A 24,645-nucleotide genomic window follows, 5' to 3' on the forward strand; every position below is an offset into this window, starting at 1 on the left:
AAAAAACTTGTAGAAAAATATGCCATCTTTTTTTCACAGAAAATTAAGTATATATAACCACCACTATAAAAAATTATAATTTTTTAGTAATGTTAAAACGTTAGATATGGTCTCCATCTCACTGGGTTCGAATCATATTTTAATGACTGCGCACCTTTTACTTTTTTGACTCCTAGTCTCGGTATAAATTCCGTCGCTTTAAAATTAATCTGCTTCATGGTAAAAATTTGTTTTGTTATATGTTTACGAATATGAATCAAATAGGTACTCGTAACTCAAGAAAAAGAAGATCACTGATACACAGACACCTGACCACAGCACTGACTTATTGTTTATAAACAACATGGCATGTAACATCAGTTTTATTTAATTAACATAAAGTAATTAAATGCAATGCCGTATCGTATATCGAATTTGCTAAAACACAATTCGTTCTCGTATACGTCATCTTCGCTGCATAATTAGTTAGTTTATGCTCTACATGGCTTTGTATCTATTTTCGAATTAGGAAAAAATAAACTAAATCTTTCTTTTTGAAAGAATATAGATTGTGTCACTTAAGAGAATTCCTATTTAACGGGCTGCTTACTTGAAGTGGAATGGAAAGAACAGTTGCTAACATAAACAAATGGCACGTACCAACAGCTAGTCAAGATCGATACAAATGCTGACGTCACTTACGGGTTTCTACACTCCGTTGCAAGTTAAGAAAAGACCATTGCGGTATAGGATTTAAGTAATCATCTACGGCTGCATATAGTTCCGTTTTATTCAGCTATCAAATTATATAATTATGCTTTCGAAACAATATAAAATGTTTTGAATAGTTCAACTCGTAGAACAGAAATTTAATTTGTGCTATTTTTTATAAGCAAAAAGAATGTCGTTGCAAGAGTTGGAGATGTTGATATTCGTTCGCTCTTGGAGCTTGGCATCCATTAACCATTAGATGCAAACAGGCTCTCTCCATAGGGATAATTGTTCCTTCTTAACTTGCAACAGTTAATTTCAGTTTTGGAAAAGTTAATTATAGTTTTTTTTTTAACTAGCAGTCTTCCCCGCACAGTGAAACCGGTCTTTCCGTGTTATTAGATAGGTAAAGGAGAAATTCTGTCAATTTCACCCTTTTGCTAAAACGTCAGAGGGCTAATCTTTTTTATATTTATTTTCATTTCAAATGGTATTTGAAAATTTTATTACAACGCATACAATTAATGCAATGCAGTTTTATTTATAAATGTTTAACTCTATCTGTGCAATAAGTTCAACAATGCTTCAATTTTTCTTCTGAAAAGTATACACTTACTGACTCATTGTAATTGGTTCAAAAGTTGGCATAGATGCAGCTATCTTGGCGGCTAATTTGGCATGAGCATCACAATACAATTTGTCGTTTACATTGAAGTAACCTATGAAGAAAGAGATATATTTGTAATAAAATTAACCACTATCAATGTAGATTCTTATCATCTTGTGTAATAGAGCTAAAAACATTGCTCACTCGAGTCGTAAATTAACATTTGTGTGAGGAAAAACGCGCTTCCTCAACCTGTACAATCATCATGGAGGTCGAAAAAACAATGCATGGATTAACATTTTAAAAACCAGTTTATTTGCCTGTAGTAATTGAAGTGCTTTCGCCTTTCCCTTTATTATTTATTTCTGCTGTATCAAGACATTTATTTAAAAAAATATAGTACAGCATGTGACTTGTTTTTTTTTAAATTTTTTTCTTATGACCGTCGTTGAACAGCAGATTCAATTTTGTGTTTACGACTACTAATGTTCAGATTCATAGCCTTGTAATTTTGTACACAATCCAGAATACAAGGGATTTCCTGGATTAAGCATTCGAAGAAATTTTCCTTCGTGGTGGACTCTTCGATACAACTAATCCGCGTTTGCGTCACATGGAGAGAAAAACCATGAACACCTTCCAAGGTTAGCCTGACGGCAAGGAGACTCCAGCCAATGATCCATCAACCACTGAGGATATTTTACGTCAACACTGTGGTTGGTGAGATCAACACTGGAGTTCGAACCCGGGTTACCTCATTGGGAGGCGAACGCTCTATTCCCTGTGCCACCATGACTCATGTGACTGCTGTTGCGAAATCTTACACTTATTACCCAATAAGAAACTGACCCGTACGCATTTATAAGTTAAGCTTTTCTGATATACTTGCATTAATGTACGTTAGACTAGTATGGAAAGAAAATGTATTAGTTAGTAAGACTTACCAGCATTTTTTAAAGACGTGCCACAAGTACTGCATTTGAAACATTCTGGGTGCAAGTTCTTATCTTTAATCCTTACGAAAACGCCACTGAAAAATGACACAATTTTTGAATCAAAGCAAAAAAATATTAGTATTTATTATATTAAAAAAAGTATGTAAAATAGAAAACATAATTCTCGAATACAACTTGTCCACACAAGCTATTATGCGAATACGGCATGCATCAAAATTAATTAGATTATATAATCCAAAGTAATATTTTATTTATTTATTTTAATGGTGGGCACTTGGGTCTATTTCACATAAGCCTCAGAATTGCTACTCTCTTATGGTTACCCAGTAGTAACCTGTGGCTAAGATACGTCGCCCTCGTCATACAATTGTATGAACGTAACCGTCCTTTTATAGGGCTGGTTACATTCACACAATGGCTCAGAAGAAAGGACATAGAACACAGAGAGAGAGAGAGAGAGAAAGTTACATCCATGCCCACGGTGGGATTCAAACCCACAACCACTGGCCTCGTAGTCCGGTACAGTAACCACTAGGCCAGCAATCGGCGATCACAGTGATAGAAATAAAGAATTTTAACCTGATTATATTTACACAAAATAATTAAAAAGGAATGTCAAACTGAATTCTTAAATGAACAAATAAAAAACAATGAATAAAAAAAAATATTGAAGTTACATTATTGTTTTCCCGCATTCTACACAGGCATTGGGTGCACCAGGTTTCTCTGATCTTTCTGATGGCGGTTTTGTGATAGGTGCTGACACGTGAGATGTCACAGATTGAGGTTGAATCATTGGTGAATCTGAAAGGTAAAAAAAAAGGTTAAAGTGAATTATTATAAACTGATTGATAGACTCCATTCTTTGGATTAGCAAATTCTTAGCTTAATATCTTAAATTGTAAACAATCGATGGTCGAATCATATAATCGATGATCATCAATGATGAATGAAACTATATCACTGTTCGTTGATCAACAATAAATGCCCATACCCACACTTAATGATAAATCCCATCAATACACAACTATCGATGGATAAAACCATATCATCAATGATCCCTGATCGATAGTCTAACCATATATTCGATGGTTAAACCATACCATTGATGACCGAAAGTCATAGTCCATATTATAAAAGATTAATGATGCATGTCCAATCCAGACAACCGATAACCGATTATTGATGTTAGAAACCATATCATCAATGATTAACGATCGATGGTCAAATCGTATCGTTAATAATCAATGATCAATGGTTAAATCGTATAATCGATGATCAATAATTATTGGTCAAATCATATCATCAATGATAAAAGATCGATATTCAAAACCACATCAGCGAAGAAGATTTGTGGTCAAAATCATATCATCTATAAAGAATGATCTGAGATCAAAACCATATCAGCGATGAAGAATGATCTGAGATCAAAACCATATCAACGATGAAAAATGATCTGAGATCAAAACCATATCAGTGATCAATGGGCCGAATACAGTAGATTATTGACACTATAATTGAAAAAACATATTTTTTTCTATATACAGGCAATAAATGTTAATCAATTTTATGTACCTAAGATGTAACTATGTACCTAAGATTGTTTACTAAGTAAGATTATATACTGGGTAAAATTATGTACAATGCAATATTATGACTGTAAAAGACTACGCAAGATTATATTTCTAAGATTCTATGTAACGATTTTATGTACCTAGTCCTGTATGTTTTTAATGACATGAAATTTTTATATACTTTTAACACATATTTTTTTTAAAAATAACCACAGTTTAAACTTTATGTGCGTCTATTTATTTTTTACCTTTTCTGGAAGGTTGTTGATCAACGTGATTGAAATGATCTGCACTGCCACCTTCTTTTTCTTCCATGATCATACGATAAACAGCCGAGTCTTTATTCACAGGTTGTGGTTCTTTCATAAAATTGATTCTGCAAACATACAAATTTTATCGGTCAATAAATGATCGAAGCTCGAGTATTTCAAATGAATGTCAGAAAAAAAATCAGTTTAACGATAAATAATATTCCATGAATGGCAATACGTTGTAAATTTTGTGGATTAATAATGAGACGCTTGAGGAATTGAATCATTTCTTCGTTTAAGTTGAGACATAGTATCAAGTAACAAGTGCTACGAAGCACGATATTATGATTCAATTTAACGTCAAGGTGAAAAATGTTATCGGGTCCTCAAGTGTTAAGTACGATATTATGGTTCAATTTAGCGTTTAAATTGAACCATAGTATAGTGTCAAGTGTTAAGAAGTACGATATTATGGTTCAACTTAACACAACATATTGAAATGAGAGCAAATTTCAGCAATATTATGGTTCGACTCGCTCTAAAAATTTTAATAGAGTAGAATTGCGCTAAGTGATTCCTTACTGTAAAAATGTAAAACTTTAGCTAAAGATGTGAGCGAAATAATCAAGAATTTAGAAAAGCTTTGTATATTAATTCATTTGAGATTATTTTCCTACTGTGAAAAAGATACCAATGATTTAGAAACTGGGATAAGAAAATTAGTAAAACAATAGATTCGGGTGTATTTTCAAGATTTATTTTAAGTTAATAGAATTCTAACTATTTTTTAAGAGAATGTAAGTGAAAATTTTGAAACAATTCTATCTGATCAAGTGAAAGGGCGGGAAAGTTTCAATAAGCGCATAAGTTTAGCTCATAGATAATAGATTTAAAACACATAGGTAGGTTTGCAATTTATAGCTATAAAAAAAAAAAAACTTATTTTACAGTAAGTCATAAAGGCTTTATCATAGTATATATATATTTTAAGGCCAAATTCTGAATATTTTGAATTAAATATCAATAATAAAAAACAACCTGCACCACATTTTAAAGATCATTACTTTCTATATACATGTTACTGTGAATGACCGAAATCAAGAGAATGTTGACCGCTGAATGACCAGGCTCTCTTAAAAGTAGATATTAAAAAACGAAAAACCAATTGAAATAAATATAATCCGGCTTGCACCGATCACAGTGACGTAAAATATCCTCAGTGGTTGACGGATCATGGGTTAGAGTCCCCTTGCCCTCAGGCTAACCGTGGGAGGTCTCCGTGGTTTTCTTCGCCATGTAACGCAAACGCTGGTTAGATCCATCTAAAAGTCTTCCATGAAAGCAAATTTCTCACTATACTTGATCCAATAGTTCCCTCGTCTTCTGGATAGGGTTCAAAATTACAAGAATACGGAACATTAGTAGTCTTAAGCTCAAAAAATTGGTTCGACTGTTGAACGACGTTTATAAAATAAAATAAATATAAAGCCTACCCTTTAGCACCGGATGAAAGTACTTCCGTGTGAGCAGATAGCGTGTCAGCAATGTTGTTCATGGAATAAAGTGGAGCTGGAGTATTGTACTGATTGTTCACCAATACTTTTCCGCTTCCGAGGGGAGCAAAGGGTCGAGGAGCAACATTGTGTTTACTTCCTATTGGAGTAGTCTCCTAAATTTAAAAATAAAAAAGAAACAAATTTTTTCAGAGAAGTTATATTCATGAAAACACGAAAGTTTAGCAGTCATTTCACATCGTATAAATATGTTTATAATAAAGTTAACTAAGTTTTAGAATATTTAGTCAAATATCTGATAAGTGACACCACCTAGAATCGTAAGCTGGAGTATATTTATCTTTAACTTAAACATACCATCCTGAGATTATCATGCATTTATTTTGTACTAGCCGCCAAAGGCGGCCAGCTGTCCGCCACGCTAAAGGTTTTCACAAATAAAGTTTTTTAAAACATAGCAGGAAATCTGAAGATTAGTGGACAATTAAAGTGTTCCTGTCCTTCAATTTTGTCTTCATATCCAGTTCTGCTGCAGATGTGTTATAGCTCTTGAGGATGTTTGAAGATGTAACTCTGCTATGGTAACCTAAGGCCTATGGTAACCTAACCTATAATATAACTATCAGGTGGAGACTTTTTTTTTAAATAAAGTTTCAGAAATTGTAAAAGCATACAAAAGTTGCTTTTCGAAATCATCATTGGTCAATAGCTGAAAACCTCTTCTTTGACGTTTGTCTGATACTTCTTGGGCTCTAGAATTGCATGTCGAAATTCGGTCATGTTCCATCCTTCTTTGACGTTTCACAGACGTTTCTTGGGCCCTTCTTCTTCTTTAAGAATCTCTTAATATCTTTTTCTTTGACAAAATACAAAGTTTTTTGGAAGGCGGTTCTGCCATGTCAGTAATCGGGTTTTTAAGAAGTCAACGAATACTTTAGAACAACAATTACTATGAAAGCAAATCATGAAACTTCAATATTAAAATCTAAGTGCTTACCTGCAAACTGAAACTTTCTGAAAATAACTTATTACATTTAATAAAAACTGTTAAAATAAAGAATAGAAAAACCAAAGAGATCCAAGGTAAGTGTGATCGTTCCTTCAAAAACAATTAAATTCCTGTTTTATATATTATATAGCTACAACGCTTAAGAAAAAAAAACTAAAATGCTAAATACATGAAAAGAACACGAAATAATTTTTTATGGTATCAATTTCTATTTCTATATAATTTTTCATGGTATCAATTTCTATTTCTATATCGCTACAAAAATTATCGTCTTCGCTTAAGAAAAAAAATAGAGCGTGGAAATTAGAAGAAAAACTTATTATAACAATTGGGTATAATATAAAAAAAACACAACTACTTCCACTTAGTAGGAATAACATTTACCATGACGCAATGCTAAATTCTATGCCACTATCCACATAAATGCCACTATCCACATAAATCAATTATTAATCAAAAATCGAATATCAATTACTTTTCTTTATAATGCAATAAAATCTGGCGAGCAGCTATTAAACGATCAAGCACTTCGTTTGTTTATTTGTGGCTTGAAGTTAGGCTTGCAAAAAATGCCGTTCATGGGTTAAATTTAGTAGGAATAACACAACCTGTGACGTAGGCTATAGTATACCCAATTATGAACAGTGACAAATATATCAAAGCGAAGCGTTCTATTTACGTACCGAATATGTTGCCATATTTTTAATATAAAAGTTAAACTTTTCTCCACTTTGATAAATGTAAACTAATGCGAACCTTACAATTAAATTATTAATTCCTTCGTATATTATTGCTTTAAGTTGTCGAAAATTAATATTTCAATTGTAAGGTTCGCATTAGCATACAGTTATAAGAGTGGAGAAAAGTATATGCATTTTTTAATATGGCTCTTTGAAGACGAAAAAGCATAGATTTTCTTACAAAATGACTGATAACTAAAAAACTGATCCAAATTTTTGAAAAAGATGAAAAATACTTCTTCATTATGTCAAAACTCAATTATGTGCCGAGTTTCGTGCCTGGGCGAGGCTTCTGGGGCGATATATTGTGATTTACAGACAGACACACACACAGCCGCGTTTATTATTATGTATAGATACTGTAGCGAATGCTCAAAAAGTTTCAAAGGATTTAAAAATTCCAAAATTTGAAAAAAAAAAAATAAAATAGGCAAGCATTTTGTGGCCATCATTTTACATATCAAAATAAAATAAAATGAAAAATCTGTAGAAGATGCCAGCTAAGTGTAAATACTATGAATTTATAGTTTTTAAAAATGCGTAAATGTGCCAGGTAGATACTAATAGAAGTTCTGATAATAATTGTGATTAATTCTTAATAACTAGGAGGCTTCGCCCCCTGCTCGCTGGCGCTCACCAATCCCCGGAACTGCTTTCGCAGTTCATTTCAGATTGCTTCGCAATCCAATGCTCGCTTTGCTCGCTCATTGAATACGTTCTTAGCGTCTAGTTTTTGTATACTTACTTGAATGCTGAAGTTCCGAAAACTTTTCACTGTAGAAAATTCTAAACCTGTACACTTCAATATTAATTTGAAATTGCAAACAGTTCACATATTTTTCTCAATCACACTATTCTAAATTTCAGTTGTTGAGAAAAGTAACTGTTGTAAGTTTTGTTTTAAAGTCTTTCCCTCCAGAGGGCTAAAGCCATGTGTTGTAAACAATATGAAACAGTAGTCTGCCACTGAACGCCGGATGTAAGGCATCGGCTTTGATGAAGATATTTTTGTATTTTTAATTCTCTGAAGGGCGAAACCTTAATAATAGAGAATTTGTAAAATAAATGTATATATTTTTGATTATTGATGAAGCCCATCATTTTGTGTTTTCATCAGTGTTCAGAAGCAGAACAACTATAAGTTTTTTATTTTATGACAAAATATATAATGTATAAAAAACAAAGAAAAGAGTAAGAAAATGAGTATAGTCATAGAAAAAGTTAAAATCATAATATAGTATTTGTCAGTTAAAATAAAACTTTTTGTTTAAGTCATTGCAAACAATTCAAATTTCTCCGAGGCAATTCTAAAGTACAAATTAAGGTAGTATTGTTAAGTTAAAACACAATATTTTTAGTTTTGATGTCAACAATACAATTCAATTTTTCACAAAAACGATTGTTTCCATTGCTAAGTTCAATGTCAACAATTCAAATTTTTCTGAGGCAACTCTTAACCTCTAAATATTATTATTTTTATGTACACATTTCTAAATGTCAGTATTCAACCACAAAACAACTTAAAGTCCTCAAATTTAACATGAAGTTGTAAAATGTAATGAAAGAGGGTCATAGCAATAATGAAAGTAGAAGTAAAGTTAGTACTGTAAAATTAAAACAATATTTTTAATCAATGAGCCAAGTTCTTCAAGAATCAGTTGTAGAAGTAGGTTGTTTATTTAAAACTTTTTATAGAATTTCTTTAAAAACACAATTGTTAATTTGGGCATTTTGTGATACAACACTTTTAGAATTGAAGGATTTGTTACGTCAAGCGCTCAGGTATCATAATTTTGATCTAGTTGCGCTTCTATGTCATTTTGATTTATGTTGCTAAGTTAACTTTCAAAAAATTCTATGGCTGGCAACAGCATTTTTATTTTTTAAGTTGTTTATTTTTATTTCTTTTAGAATTCGTTATTTTTTTAGCAAAATGTTTTTTAACCTGACAGATTTCTTTGCCGACTGTTTTCTCTATGAATGAAGAAAATAAAGTAAATATTTAACTGTTGTGAAAAGAATCTTATTTAGTTGTATAAAGTACTTCAGCCAAAATTTGGGTGCCACGTAAGAGAATTATATATATTAGATCAGAAACACATCATTAAAAGGCAGAATGCTTTGGTGTTTTCAAAACAAAGCAAACGTTGCCACCGGCGGAAAAGAAATACAGCCAAAATTTGGGAGCCACGTAAGAGAATTATATATAATAGATTACTAATTTCAGTGAGTCTAAAGGAACAAAAACAAATTTTTTCAAAATTAAATTTTAATTAAATTAAATAAATAAAAAAATTAATTTTTTAAAATATTTGTATGTATCATGGCATGACCGAAATCACGAAAATGTCAACTTTCACCGGTGAATGTCAACAATCACATAATCACCTTGGTCAATGTCGGTGTTATATCCGATTTGATATTAATCTATTCGTTGATATTATTATATTTATTCGATATTTTAATATTTGCTGAGGATGGATTAGGAGAAACATCAGTGTTCGGAGTACTTGTTAAATGCATACTGGGCAGTGGCACTTGACCTTAAAAAACATTGGTGTAGGGCATATCGGACAGTGGCACTGAACCTTAAAAAAACATTGATGTAGGGTTCACCGGACAAATGTATACCGTTTAGTGACAACTAACTGGACCTAGTATATATTTCGGACATTTACCAAAGCGACTATGTGATTGTCAACATTCACCGGTTGAAATCAACAACCACCAATTTCGGTCATTCTCAGTAACATATATGTAAAGTAGTTTTAATGTCAAATAGGAACATACATATCAACTTCTGCCATGATATCAGGAGGTTTTCCTGAAATGTTTAATGTGGCAGCAAATTTTATTCTTTATCATTTCATTTTTTATTGAATAAATTATGTTTCGCAAAGAGCTTTATTACGATATATTAACAATTTGAGCTTATAGTTGTGACCTGATATTGATACAGCAAACTTTTAAATGTGGGCAAAATTTAAAAAAAATTAAGTTTGCCTCAATTGTTATTTCACTATCACTTCAAAATTTTGTGGGAAACAAATAGAGTTAACGCAAGTATTAGACAAGCAAAAATGCTAATCAACTTGTAAAGACTGTATTTTAAGTTTTATTTATAGACTATATCTATTGAATTCCCATTGGTAGTAAAAAAAAAAAAACGATTTGCAAAATGTGCCACTTTTAAAAATTGTTTCATTATGCAACTATTAACAAAAAATAAATCGCCGAAATTTTTATGACGTACTAATTTATCTCAATAAATTATTGCAATTTATTTAAAGTGTGACAAATGAAAAAGGATAATATAATTTTACTATTTAATTTTTTTGGGATTGCATTAGCATATTTAAATCGAAAAAGAGTGATGGCATGTTCTTATTAGTCTATGCTTGAAATTATTTATGTTTTGACTATCGGAACATATGTTAAGATTTTGATCGACATTTAGTTCAGAATATGTGAAATCTCTCATGGTATTTTTAAAATACTTTTTACATAAATTTGCTTTCAAATTTTGCATAGGATGCTGCAACCAATTGTATTAAAAAATATCCCCATATTTTTCAAACAGACAAAATCAAAAATAAAATAAAATAAATTATAAAATAAAATCAGTAATGAAATAAAATCAATAATAAAATCAAATCAAAAATACAATAAAATCAAAAATACAATAAAATCAAAAATGAAATAAAATCAAAAATAAAATAAATTCAATAATAAAATAAAATTAATAGCTGGAAAATGTTTGAAGCTGTTTGCAGAGAAACTCAACTTTAGTTCTAAATAAAACTTACTCTAATTCTTTGTGTGCGTATACACAGTTTTAAATTAATTTTTTGAAAACTGACAAGAGTTTGGGAGATCTATTAAACCTAATTAAATAGAGTAGTAGTATATGTAAAGTTTTCTATTTTCAACATAACTGTTTCAACTATGTGACGAAGAAGAAATGTATGCAAAGTTTGCGGAAGCTTTCAAAATAAAAAGACAGCAATTGTCCAAATTTCTTCAAAAAAATTTTCCCATTTCCTGCAACAAGTATACAGACATCGTATAGTATTGTTGAATAAATTACAATCGTAGTTGTAGACACATATTGACTAAGCTGTCGCAAGATTTGGCCGCGTGAAAAGCAAATATTGACAGCTGATTGTATAAGACAGAATAGATTTACCTGTTTTTTGGCTGCTAAAGAAGTCTTCGTGTAGAGGCCTGAGGCGGGTGGGCTTGTCACCGTCGGCATGTCACCTACAGGTGTGACAGTGGGCTTCCACACTCTCACACCACCCCTGTAAAAAAAAAATGTATCGTTCACACCAGAAAACCGCAACCCTAAACATTATTCTCAACAGAATATTTTCCATTTAAATAATTTCTTTTTCGAAATTAATCGATGGTGAGTAACGGAGACCACCCATGGGTCCAAAGAAATTATTCAATCGGTAGTAAACTATTCATCAAAGAAAATGGAATTTTTTTTTTATTTTGCAACCACTTCTACTTTTTATCCAATACATGTAAAAAAGAATGTCGTTTACCCTACACATCATTCACAACAGAAGAATTTCCATTTAAATTTAATATTTAAATATATATTTTTTTTTTTTGAAATTAATCGATGGCAAGTAAAACAGATGTCCAAGTAGTCCAAAGAAATTATTCAATCACTAGTAAACTATTCATCAAAGAAAATGGAAATTTCGGAGATTATGCTACCATTTTTACTTTTCTTCCAATAAACGTATAAAAAGAGTGTCGTTTAGAGATTTCTGTATACTGTTTGAGTTTAACCCACTGGCGATTTGGCAGAGAGGCAAATTTGATAGAATTTTTCTCCCCTATACACTATTTCGCTATCTAATAACATGGACATTAATAACCCAAGCAATTTTCAGAACAGAAGAATATCCATTTAAAATTAATATTGAAATAATTTTTTTTGTTGCATTTAATCAATAGTGAGAAAATTAGACCACACAGTTGTCCAAAGAAATTATTTAATCGGTAGTAAACTATTCATTAAAAAAAAAAAAATGAAATTTCTGTGAATTTGCAACCAAATCTACTTTTTATCCAATAGACGTTCTGCATATTGCTTGAGTTTTTTGAGTTAAAGGGTTATCGTGGTGATTAATAATCTTTTAAATTTTTTAAATAAGAAATTTTGCTATCAGTGGTGGATCACTGGGAGACCCACTTTACTGACCAATGGTACTTCAGATCGAACTGTAATCACACTGACTTTTTATGGGAGGTATATATATATTTCAAAAATTAATAATTAGTGGCATTCCAAGATAATTTACTTCTCTTGAAATAACAATTTATACCACAAGTTTTTTATATTTTCAAAAATCTTATAGCTCTGCTGTTTGTTACACACAGAGCTAAAAATACCCACTATAATAATATAAAAAAGCATTCATAAAATAATTGCTTAGGGCGAAAAAAGATTTTAAAAGTGTCAACTTTTTCACAATCCATCTCAAATTAATTTGAATTGCAAGAAAATAATTTTTTCATTTCTGTAAAATACTTAGTGAAATTAAAAGAATAAAAACTTCGTTAAATTTGTAGCAATAAAATATACCATTTTTAAGAAAAAATTTTTTAAACAAAATTTGAAGAGCGTTGTGTTAAAATGAAAAGGAAATGAAAGTTAAAATAAAATAAAAGTTAAAATGAAATGAAAAAAACATGATTAGAGTTGTAAATGATGCTAAAAATAAACAAATGCAAGAAAAAGATGAAAAACAATATCTTTAACAGATCGTTTCGGAATACAATAAAATACAAATAGAGCTTTTAAATCACCTTTTAGGAAGGAAACATTTAATTATTTTTACAAGTATGTATTGATTCTATATAAATCATATATTGTGGTTCCATAGTAAAAATTAGTGTATTATAGAAGAAAAAGGCAATATAATTTTAAATTCTTATTGAGTTGTTGAACTAAAAGGCGATCGCTTTGTAGTAGGTCCGAATCAAGTGAAATTTTATAGCGTTTTTTTGATGTTGTTTGGAATAAAATTAGAATGTAGGAGCAGCAAAATTGCAATTTCTGGAAATTAGGATATAGCTATAGGGCCACCCAAATAAGCATAACAATTTTATCTCTCTTAAAATACATAAAGTGAGAAAAAAGTTGTACCCAAGGAACGAAAAACACATTTAAGTATAGAAAATCAACCTAATTGTTTTTGATTCAATACTAACATTTTCTCTAAACAAAAAATTTGTTCAAAAAAGCTCCTGTATAATTGAACAAATAAATAAGAGCATTAAATTAGTGAAATTTTTAAGCATGGTTTTTTTGACCTTTGAATGGTAAGCTCAATGTTGTTTCCAGCTCTGATAATGGCATCTTGAGCTTCTTTGTGTTTCATGCTGTCAGTGCTTTTATTCATGATTTTCAGGATGGCATCACCCGTCATCATGCCTGCTTGTTCAGCAAGACTGCCAGGATTCACCTAATTGCAACAAAGAAGAAAATTAATGAATGAACTAAAAATTGTCTAAATAATTTTTAAAAAAACTATCTCTATTAGTCTTTTCTTAAAAGTCGATATTTTTCAAAAATAAAGCTTATTCTGTCTAAATATGTAATTATTATATATGTATTCTACGTAAAAATAATTTGTTAATATATTATTCGTAACAAAATAAACCATTACCTACATTTAAAAATAATCAACTGTAATTGAAAAAGGTAGGTATTTTATTTACGTTGAACTAGAGCTGCACAATGGGACATTGTCGATGGTCTGGGAAACACCCCCTAGGATGATAAATGCCACCACAAGTTTGATCCTCTGATGATCCGCTTTGGTAGCCTGACGACATGCGAGCACAGTTATGCGTATGGTAGAACGAAGACCTCGTAGGCTGATCAAAGTGGTCACCCACCCGCGTATTCTACTGTGTCTTTACGATCAGTCCACTTCAGGGACATACTTGAATTTAGGAATGTGTGACACAAAATGAAGAAATAAAGTTCTTAAAAATATATAACAATAATTTTGCATTGCATAATAGTTCAAATTGAAAACGATTTCGAACCCTCGCGAAAGTTTAATATTTTCAAAAATTTTGTAAACATTTTCAAGATATATAGCTAGCAATATTAATATCTTATTTTTTAATTATTTATTCATTCATTTTATTACTTTTAGCATTATGTCAAGTGCTAGTTATAAAATGAAGGTCTCGAGAAATTGATTTGTCTACAATGATGGATAAAGAATTATTATTTAAAACAAATAGGTGAAAAAAATGTAATGAATGCATTTAAAATTGCAATAATTTTCGAAAAAATTGTTAGTTTGGAAAATACTTGGGTCAAGTTCATAAATAAGGATGACTCTTTCAGCTCGACTGATTTCGAAGCAGTTGTTAAATTAAAGCAGCCAGCATAGTAATTTTTACGATTTTTACAGTTGGTAATTCATGAACGAATAGCTGAATATAATTTTCTTTTTATTCCGTCCGTCGTACACATTTTTCTACAGACTTTCGCGATTCTAAGTCTTATAGTTTTTGCCCAGCAACACAAAATATGTAAAACAAAAATGTTTACAAAATAAAGCATTTAAAATTGCACTAACTTACAATTTATTTTTTATTTTAAAATGAAGCTAGATAGAAATAGGTTTAATCTATCTATCCATCTATCTATCTATCTATCTATCTATCTATCTACCTATCTATCTATCTATCTATCTATCTATCTATCTATCTATCTATCTATCTATCTATCTATCTATCTATCTATCTATCTATCTATCTATCTATCTATCTATCTATCTATATATATATATATATATATATATATATATATATATATATATATATATATATATATATATATATATATATATATATATATATATATATATATATATATATATATATATATATATATATATATATATATATATATATATATGTGTGTGTGTGTGTGTGTAAAAATATGTATAAAATATTGGTAACTTAACTATTTCATATTTGAAATTTATTTGGGTCAAACAAGACATTCATGTTCATCAAATTATATTAAAATTATAAATATTTTTTTTAAATTTGAATCATACAATTACAATATTTTTACAATATTATCATACAATTACAATATTGGTAAAAACATCAGAAATTATCATTTCAGCTTAACCCTTAATTCCATACTCCTAAGTTTATTCCAAAATGTTAATTTATACATTAGCAAAAAGTATTACTTATGTATTAAAGAAAACGCAACGTCAGCGGTAATCTAATATTGCCCTCTTCATCAGTTGCACAGTTACAAATTTTTTTTTTTTGGCTTAGTCATAAAGATTTTTTCCCCAATGATATAAATATATTATTAGAGCCGTGATGGCTCAGGGATAGAGCATTCGCCTTTCAATGAGGTAAACCGGGTTCGAATCTCAGCGATGGCTGGTCGATATGAATTCCGCATCCGGTTTGCAATGCCCACTGTGATGACGCAAAATATCTTCAGTGACAGACGGATCAGGGTTTAAAGTACCCTTGCCGTCAAGCTAACCATGAGAGGTTTCCGTGGTTTTGATCGCCATGTAATGCTTATGCGGGTTAGTATCATTAAGAAAGTCCTCCACGAACTCAAATTTATCGCATTGCTTGATCCAGAAGTTCCCCCTTGCTTCTGGATTGGGTTCAATATTACAAGGCTGCGGAGTCTGAATATTAGCAGAGTCGGCTGTTCAACGACGGTTATAGCATTAAGATAAATATATCATTAAGATCAAAATCATTTCAAACTAAATTTATTCAGATAAAAGGAAACGTTTTTATTTTATTTCCAATGCCCATCTGTGTTCACATTTCGCCAATTCATAAAAGGAAACTATGAACACATAAATTTCTCTACCATTTTAATTGTAATTTTTTTTTTTTTTAAATAAAAATTAGACAAACTTGACAGAAACTTTGAACTAGCATAAAATTAGAGAAATCTAGTTTATGAGAAAAAATTATGCGTATTCAACCTACTAGTCATTCAGTAGTTCTTTTTTAGGGTACAGTTTTAAAAGCGTTTCTGAAAATGAGTATTCTATAAATATAGAGGGGTGTCTACGATAGATTTTATTCCTATTTTTACTTCCTACAACTCAACGTTCGTATACATCAAGCGCACACATTGAAAGTACTTAAGCTTTCCATTCAAGAAAAGCTCTGTTAAGAAATCTTAGCTCCTTGATTCTTTTTTTTTTAATCCTTCTGTGCCTAATAGTTCTTTGACATTTAGACCCATTGTGTTTCTTTTTAAAAATAACTGCCAAGACAATATGATCTCAAACGTAAATCCAACAGAAGTCATTAGTTTACAACAGATTGGTGTGCGAAAAAAGACTAACGACAAAAATATTTTTCAATTCTAGATTAACGTTGCAAAAACGCAATACTTTGCAATACTGTAAAAAGTACATTTTTGAAAGAAGGTGGCAGACATTTATTGCTTAAACTAAATAAATGTTTTGTAGAGGCTGGAAAACACTGGTTGGTGGGGCGTTGGACTCACGCTCGTGAGAACGGGATTTCGAATCCAGCTGACCTAAGACCAGTGTAGTAAATGGTGACTGGTGCACTTTAAACCTGTCGGGGCACAAAATCCTCCATAACCAACTATATCTCAGGGGTACTGGATTGGAGATTGATTGTTCTCTGGTTCGGATCAAAATTACGATCTGTGGATGAAGCAGGTGTGACGTAAGGGTGTAGCAGAAGTTGATTTCCTGGCATAGATGGCGCCACTGGAAAACAAAAACAATTCATACCCCCTCTGCCTTAATGGACTATTCCACAGGTCTTAGAAAAATTTAATAGTGATCACAGAAATTTCTTTTAAGATACCACTTTATAGCTCTGAGGTCTGGTAAAAAACAAATGTTCTTACACAGTTATATTTTCTTTGCCAAACAACACTCGGTGTTCAGAAGTCTATTTAATGGTTCTTTCAACTACAACTCATCTCTTTATATTGCAGCATTTGTCTTCTTTACCGGATAAGAGCTCGAGCTGTGGTGGCTCAGGGGATTACAGCGTTGGCCTTCCAATGAGGTGAACTGGATTAAAATCCCAGCGATGGTTGGTTGATACGAATTCACTACCCGGCTCCCACCGACCACAATGCAAACGTATAATATCCTCAGTGGTTGACGGATCATGGGTTAGAGTCCCATTACCATCAGGCTAACTGCGGTAGGTTTTCGTGGTTTTTTCCCTCCATGTAACGCAAATGCGGGTTAGTGTTCCATCAAAAAGTTTTCCACGAAAACAAATTATTTCCAACACTAGATCCAGGAGTCACTAGATCCAAAAATGTCAAGACTACGGAGTTGAACTATAGTAGTCGTAAACCCAAAATTGGGTTGGCTGTTCAACTATGTTTATATATATATATATTGTCACGTAGAATAACTAGGACTTAGTCTACAAAGTTGGAGAGCTTTATTCAACACCTACAAGGTACAGTGAACAAAGTAACTGGGCCTCGGCTAGAGACATCTAGTCTTTTATAGGAATAATAACAGGAAGTGACAGGAACAGGAAATGATATGCTAGAACATTCTAGAAACTTCTAGAAGAAAAATAAATAATAAATAAAAGCTTATTTTAGAGTTTTATATTTTCTTACAGTTCTGCGGATCGAACCCTGAATCTCAGTCTTTCCAGGACGACGACTCCAACCTCTCGGCCACACTGACACGTCATAGCATCCTCCTAGGAAAAAAACAGCGTCCTCGCTGTTTCACTCTTTGACTGCTCTGGCACGTGATCGGGTGGTTGGTCCTCGATACTCCAACTTACTCTCGTTCTTAGATTGTTTCTTTGTTTTGTAGCTTCTCTGTTTTTCTGCATTTTCGGTTTCACATGGTTCTAATTGAAACGATGGGTCATGGTAAGGCTTCATGCGCACCACGTTGACGGTGTCTGTAGTTTAGCGCCTTGCAGATGGGGCAACGTCTTCGACATCGTAAGTAACATCAGATAACTTTCGCTTTATTTTGTAAGGTCCAAAATGCTTCTTCAATAGTTTTTCGGACAACCCAACTTTTCGAATTGGTCTAAAAATCCAAACAAGTTCACCTGGTTCATAAGACATTGGTCGGTGTTTTGCATCGTATCGCTTCTCGTCTTTTTCTTGCGCATCAATGGTACGAAGGCGAGCAAGTTGTCTAGCTTCTTCTGCTTTGCAGACAAGATGCGCAGCATAATCAGTTTCAAATCCAGGTTGGTTAGGAAACATTGTGTCTAAAGTTGTTTCAGCTTCATAACCGTGAAGAAGATAAAATGGTGTGAAGCCAGTAGTTTCTTGTTTAGCGGTGTTATAGGCGAAGGTGACAAAGGGTAAAATAGCATCCTAATCTTTCTGTTCAACGTCAACATACACAGACAGCATATCAGCTAACGTATTGTTAAATTTTTCCGTGAGGCCATTAGTCTGAGGATGTTAGGCTGTTGTAGTGCGATGATCCACGTCGCAGAGTTTCAATAGCTCCGATACAATCCTCGAGAGAAACACAGATCCCCGATCCGAGATGAGAACTCTTGGAGAGCCATGTTTTAACAGAATGTCTTCAAGCAGGAATTTTGCTACATCGGGGGCTTCAGCGTTGGGTAGAGCTTTCGTAGTGGCAAATCTAGTCAAATAGTCTGTACACACTACAATCCATTTATTTCCTAAAAGTGACTTAGGGAAGCGTCCCAACAAATCAATACCTATTCTATGAAAAGGGGCTTCCGCAGGAGGGATCGGCATCAAGCTTCCAGGCGGCCTTTGCGGCAGACGTTTACGCCGTTGACATTCCTTACAATGAGAAACGTACCGCCTAACACTCCGGTACAGTCTAGGCCAATAAAAGCGCTTTCTTATTCTATCCAATGTTTTGGCAAATCCCAAATGACCTGCTGTTGGCACGTCGTGAAAGTGATGAAGAATTTCCCGGCGTAACTTAAAAGGAATAATCGGCAGCCACTGTCTTCCGACCGATTCATAATTCCGCTTACAGAGTATACCATCCATAATTTTATAGTTTGAATCATTACTTCGCTGCCCTATATTCGTCTTCAAAGTTGTTATCTCCTGGTCTCTGTCCTGTTCTTCCGCGAGATTCGTGATGGTAGTTATACCCTTTTCTGGATCATTTTCAGTAGCTGGTAGCAGATGTCGTGATAAGCAATCAGCATTTTTATGTCTACGACCGGACTTATAAACAATAGTTACATTGAATTCCTGTAGTCTGAGAGCCCACCGAGCTAACCTACCAGAAGGATCTTTCAATCCTGCAAGCCAGCATAAAGAATGATGATCTGTTATAATGGTGAACGGTCTTCCAAAAAGATAAGGGCGAAATTTACTGGTAGACCAGATAGCAGCAAGACATTCACGTTCCGTTGTCGAGTAATTTCTTTCGGCCTTGGTCGGCCTCTAGAGGCATATGCAATTACAGTCTCTTTTCCTTTCTGAATTTGAACTAACACTGATCCAATGCCATAGCCACTGGAATCAGTGTGTATCTCTGTGGGGGCATCATGATCGAATATACCCAATACAGGTTCGGTGGTAAGAGCGGCCTTCAAAATTTCAAACGAGTAGCGCTGTTCTTCTGACCACATGAACTTCTCATCACTTTTTAACAGTTTCTGCAGTGGATACGCTTTGGGACAAAAGTCTTTTATAAACCTACGATAGTAGGAACAAAGTCCGAGGAAACTTTTGATGTCTGAAATTGAAGTAGGTACAGGATACTTAGCGATTGCCATGACTTTATCTGGATCTGGCCCTACTCCTTCTGTACTAACGACATGACCAAGTACCTTGAGTTTCCTTGAGCCAAAGAGACATTTCTTCGCATTGAGTTGTAATCCTGCTGTATCAAGACAATTTAAAACAATCTTCAAGCGTCGTACGTGTTCGGCAAAAGTATCTGAGAATACTACAATGTCGTCAAGATAACACAAACAAATTTTCCATTTCAAATGCCGTAGTAAATTATCCATCATTCTTTCAAAGGTGGCGGGAGCATTACAAAGTCCAAACGGCATAACCTTAAATTCATATAGGCCGTCAGAGGTTACAAAAGCAGTTTTTTCACGATCAGCTTCATCGACTTCTACTTGCCAATATACAGAAAATAAATCCATAGATGAAAAGTAATTTGCGTTCTTTAAGCAATCTAGAATATCGTCTACCCTGGGTAACGGGTATACATCCTTTTTGGTTACTTTATTTAATCTCCGGTAGTCGATACAGAAACGCCAACTTCCATCTTTTTTCTTGAACAATAACTGCAGGAGAACACCATGGACTTTGAGATTCCTGAATTATGTCTCGAGTAAGCATTTTGTCTACCTCGTCTTGAATAATAAGCCGCTCAGAACTAAAACTCTATATGGTCTTTGGCTCATAGGCTGATGATCTCCTGTATTTATGCGATGTTTCACGACGTTTTCGGATCGATTTTTCTTCGGTAGAAAAACGTTTTTGAATTCCCTTAACAAATTATTCAAGCTAGTTCTATGTTCAGTTGATAGGCCTGGGGCGAGCATACTATTGAAATTTACTTCAGGTCGTAATCCTTTGCCTGTTGATTCAGCTACATTTTCGGAGTCAAAACTGCAGAGATTGTGTTCTTCAATTTCTTCCGCATGCCCAATGCATATATCCTTGGGAAGACAAGTGGAGTGATAAGAGAAATTAGAAACCCATACGTGGAGTCCATCTTTATCCTTCTGTATAATAGACGATGGGAACACTATATTTCGTTGCAGTGTTAGAAATCTACCGCATTGAACCAGTAGACCTTTGCTTTCTTTGCACCCAATTGTTGTTTCCACTTTAATTCTTTTTATGGTCATAGGAGGAATATCACAATCCTCTGCAACAAAAAGTCGGCTTTGTTGGAGTTCCTTATGTGCTATTTCGTCCCAAGTATCTTCCAGCACTAGTTCCTTGCGGCCACAGTCAATTATAGCCTGTGAGGCGTGTAAGAAGTCCCAACCCAAAATTACATCATGGCTACATTTTTCCAGTACAATGAATTCATACGGCTGCGTTCGGTTGCTAACTGTCAATCTTATGGTACAACGTCCAATCGGGTTAACGTATTTTCCATCGGCTACTTTTATGAATAAACTAGACTTATCGGTCAGCATAGTTTTTCCTAATACAGTTTTTCGAAATTCGTCAGAAATGACAGAAAAAGATGCTCCAGAATCAATAAGAGCTGTCGCTGGTTTATTTTCCATAATTATTTCGAGTTTATTGTCCTTCATCTAGGCCACTGTTGGAGGGTTTTCTTCCTTAGCGACCTTACCTCCGAAGAAGGGCGTTTCTTCTAGTTTTCCATTGAACGCCTAGATGGTGAGCGACTAGAACGCCTGTATTGAGAGGGTGATCTATTTCTACTCCTATATGGGGATGGTGATCGTCTTCGTTCTTCATATTGTGGCGACGAACTCCTAAGTTGACAACTGGGACCAGCACCTTTGTCTGAAATGATCGTCTCTCTTTGTCATGGATTATAGTCTTGAAATGTCTGCCTTTCACGGCAGTGTCGGTACACATGACCTGGATGACCACAGTGATAACACACTGGCCTGTTATCCTCTGTTCTCCAGATATCGGTTTTGCGACGGGGTAATTGGGGACGGCGTGGCTCATAAGTTTGCCGAGAAGGAGCAACTGGAGTTCTAGATGGCTGGCGGCGTAGTGCTTCTGAGTATAAAACAGGTATCGTTGGTTTAAAACTAAAGAAATCTTTGTTTCGGTTGAAGTTTGTTTCGGTCAAGGGTGCTAAGGTCTTCACAACTTCATGTCGTATAACTTCTTCTAAACTGTCAATTGTTGGTTCAGGAGTTGGAACAGTAACAGGAAATAGTCGGGCGATTTCTTCTTGAACCACTTGGCGTATCATTGACAATAGGTCAAAATTGTCGTCGAGAGATGCAACGGAAACGGCAAATTTCCTTCGATTAATGCGTCGCTGCTGCCACGAGCCAACATGTTGACAGCATTCGATGAAAGCTGTAGTCGTGGTTACTCCTTTTGTCAGTAGAACTTGATAAATATTTTCCGCGAGGCCCTTCATAAGATGAGAAACCTTGTCTGCTTCACTCGTGCTAGGGTTGATACGATGGCATAATCCCAGCACTGCTTGTATGTATGAAAGACTTGTTTCTCCTGGTAGTTGAGCTCTGGTTTTCAATTCTTCTTCTGCACGATGTACTGATTACAGACTATCAGAGAATGTACCTTTCAAGCTAGTTTGAAATACTTCCCATGATGTTAAACTGCCTTCATTATTTTCAAACCACTGTTTGGCTGTTCCAGTTAGAAAAAAGTAAGCATTTGCAAGGCATGTTCCGTCGTCCCAATTGTTATATTTAGCGACACGATCATATTCTTTTAACCAAGCTCCAGGATCTTGGTTGGATTCTCCAGAGAAAGAAGATGGATTACGAATGTGTTGAAAAATTGGAGTAGTGACAGGTGTTTCGGCCATTTTTGGATATTCGGGCTCCAAACCTCTTAAACGGCGACTCCTTCTTAAATCATCGGCCAGATCTGCTTCGAGTACCTGGCGCCTCCACCAAATGTCACGTAGAATAACTAGGACTTAGTCTACAAAGTTGGAGAGCTTTATTCAACACCTACAAGGTACAGTGAACAAAGTAACTGGGCCTCGGCTAGAGACATCCAGTCTTTTATAGGAATAATAACAGGAAGTGACAGGAACAGGAAATGATATGCTAGAACATTCTAGAAACTTCTAGAAGAAACATAAACAATAAATAAAAGCTTATTTTAGAGTTTTATATTTTCTTACAGTTCTGCGGATCGAACCCTGAATCTCAGTCTTTCCAGGACGACGACTCCAACCTCTCGGCCACACTGACACGTCAATATATATATGCACTCTATAACAAAAAAATCGACGCACCAAGAAGGAGTTGTCCGATTGAAACGAAAATTGGTGGATAGGAAGACAATGTACAGAATAGTAAATGATTAAAATTTCAGAACAATTGAACTGTTTATTGCAGAGTTACAGTAACAAGTTCAATAAGGTGTTGACCCGCCTCTAGTCTGGATACAAGCTGCCACACGGCGTGGCATAGACCGATAAAGCTCCCGGATGGTCTCTTGCGGTATTTCCAGCCAAATTCGATCCAATTGTCGAACGAGGTCATCAACATTCCGTGCCAGATGCAATCGCCTTCCCATCATATCCCAGACATGCTCAATGGGAGAGAGATCTGGTGATCTGGCAGGCCAAGGAAGAGTTTGACAAGCTTGCAGACAGTTCACAGCAACACGTGCCGTATGTGGTCTGGCATTGTCTTGCTGAAAAACCAGCCCAGGGTGCTGCAAAAGGAACGGTAGCAAAACAGGTCTTAGGATGTCGTCGACGTACCGCTGTGCAGTAAGTGTACCTCTAATGACGACCAAAGGGGTCCGGCTGTCAAAGGAAATGGCACCCCAGACCATAATGCCTTGTTGAGGGCCGGTGTGGCGTGCAATAGTGAAGGCAGGATCCCCCCCTCTGACCTGTGCGTCTCCAAACACGTCTTCGATGATCGTCAGGACACAGTTGGAAGCGGGAATCGTCGCTAAAGACTATACGTCCCCAGTCGGCATCATTCCTGGCTGATCTGTTCAAAACATTCATGCATACGAAATTTCAAAGCAATCAGATGATTGCTTCTTGGTGCGTCGATTTTTCTGTTATAGAGTGTATATACTAGAGGGCTCCGCCCTTTAGTTTCAATCTGCCAAAAAGCAAATTATATTCTAATAAAAACATATGTAAATGATATTCGACAAATTATATTAAGCAATTTAACTTTCTTGTCATATTGAATACTAATAAAAAAACAAATGTAGAATGCAATAATTATGTTATCAATGATCAATAAACATTTTTGTCTGAATTGTTATAAAAAAATAAGGTGAAAACAATAATATTAAAAATTATTTACAATAGATCTCTGAATATTCACAAACCCTAGCTATGTACATTTTTCATTGATTTTTCTTTTCACATCATTTCGTGTACCAATGATTTGCACTTTTATGCATTATTTAAGAACTATCTCAAACAAATATGAACTGTTAATTAATATTTCTGACTGCACGATTTTTCGAAAATAAGTAAAAAACAATTAAAAAGTTAGAAAAAACAATGATAAAATTAAAAATTATTTACAAAACCTCCTTATATACAACATTTTTTATCAATTTCGATTCCATATTATTCGTTTTCATTT

At 33.8% G+C, this 24,645-nt stretch overlaps 2 protein-coding genes and 1 pseudogene across 5 annotated transcripts in view; all 3 read right to left on the reverse strand.

The window, feature by feature from the left end:
- The window catches only part of LOC107442323 (PDZ and LIM domain protein 7), a 79,622-nt gene that overhangs the window by 24,980 nt on the left and 29,997 nt on the right, over positions 1-24,645 (reverse strand). For all 4 annotated transcript variants that reach the window (XM_087168497.1, XM_087168495.1, XM_087168498.1 and 1 more), the window contains exons 2-8: positions 13,675-13,826; positions 11,528-11,642; positions 5,572-5,747; positions 4,076-4,203; positions 2,931-3,057; positions 2,242-2,327; positions 1,307-1,409 (exon numbers count right to left, since the gene is read on the reverse strand). In XM_087168497.1, coding sequence (XP_087024623.1) covers positions 1,307-1,409; positions 2,242-2,327; positions 2,931-3,057; positions 4,076-4,203; positions 5,572-5,747; positions 11,528-11,642; positions 13,675-13,826 — 887 coding nt within the window. The remainder of the gene's footprint in view (positions 1-1,306; positions 1,410-2,241; positions 2,328-2,930; positions 3,058-4,075; positions 4,204-5,571; positions 5,748-11,527; positions 11,643-13,674; positions 13,827-24,645) is intronic.
- Positions 18,234-21,803, reverse strand: LOC147807409 (uncharacterized). Its single transcript, XM_087168500.1, has one exon. The coding sequence runs from the start codon at positions 21,649-21,651 to the stop codon at positions 20,725-20,727; it is 927 nt and encodes a 308-aa protein (XP_087024626.1). The 5' UTR covers positions 21,652-21,803; the 3' UTR covers positions 18,234-20,724.
- On the reverse strand, positions 21,891-22,880 carry LOC147807410 (uncharacterized; annotated as a pseudogene).

Source organism: Parasteatoda tepidariorum, chromosome 7, assembly GCF_982258835.1.
Source record: "Parasteatoda tepidariorum strain Cologne lab strain chromosome 7, Ptep-v5.0, whole genome shotgun sequence".
Classification (NCBI taxonomy): Eukaryota; Metazoa; Arthropoda; class Arachnida; order Araneae; family Theridiidae; genus Parasteatoda; species Parasteatoda tepidariorum.

Bases quoted from the DNA above. Each gene is read 5' to 3' on its own strand.
- LOC147807409 (XM_087168500.1), bottom strand. From the start codon at position 21,651: ATGAAGGACAATAAACTCGAAATAATTATGGAAAATAAACCAGCGACA.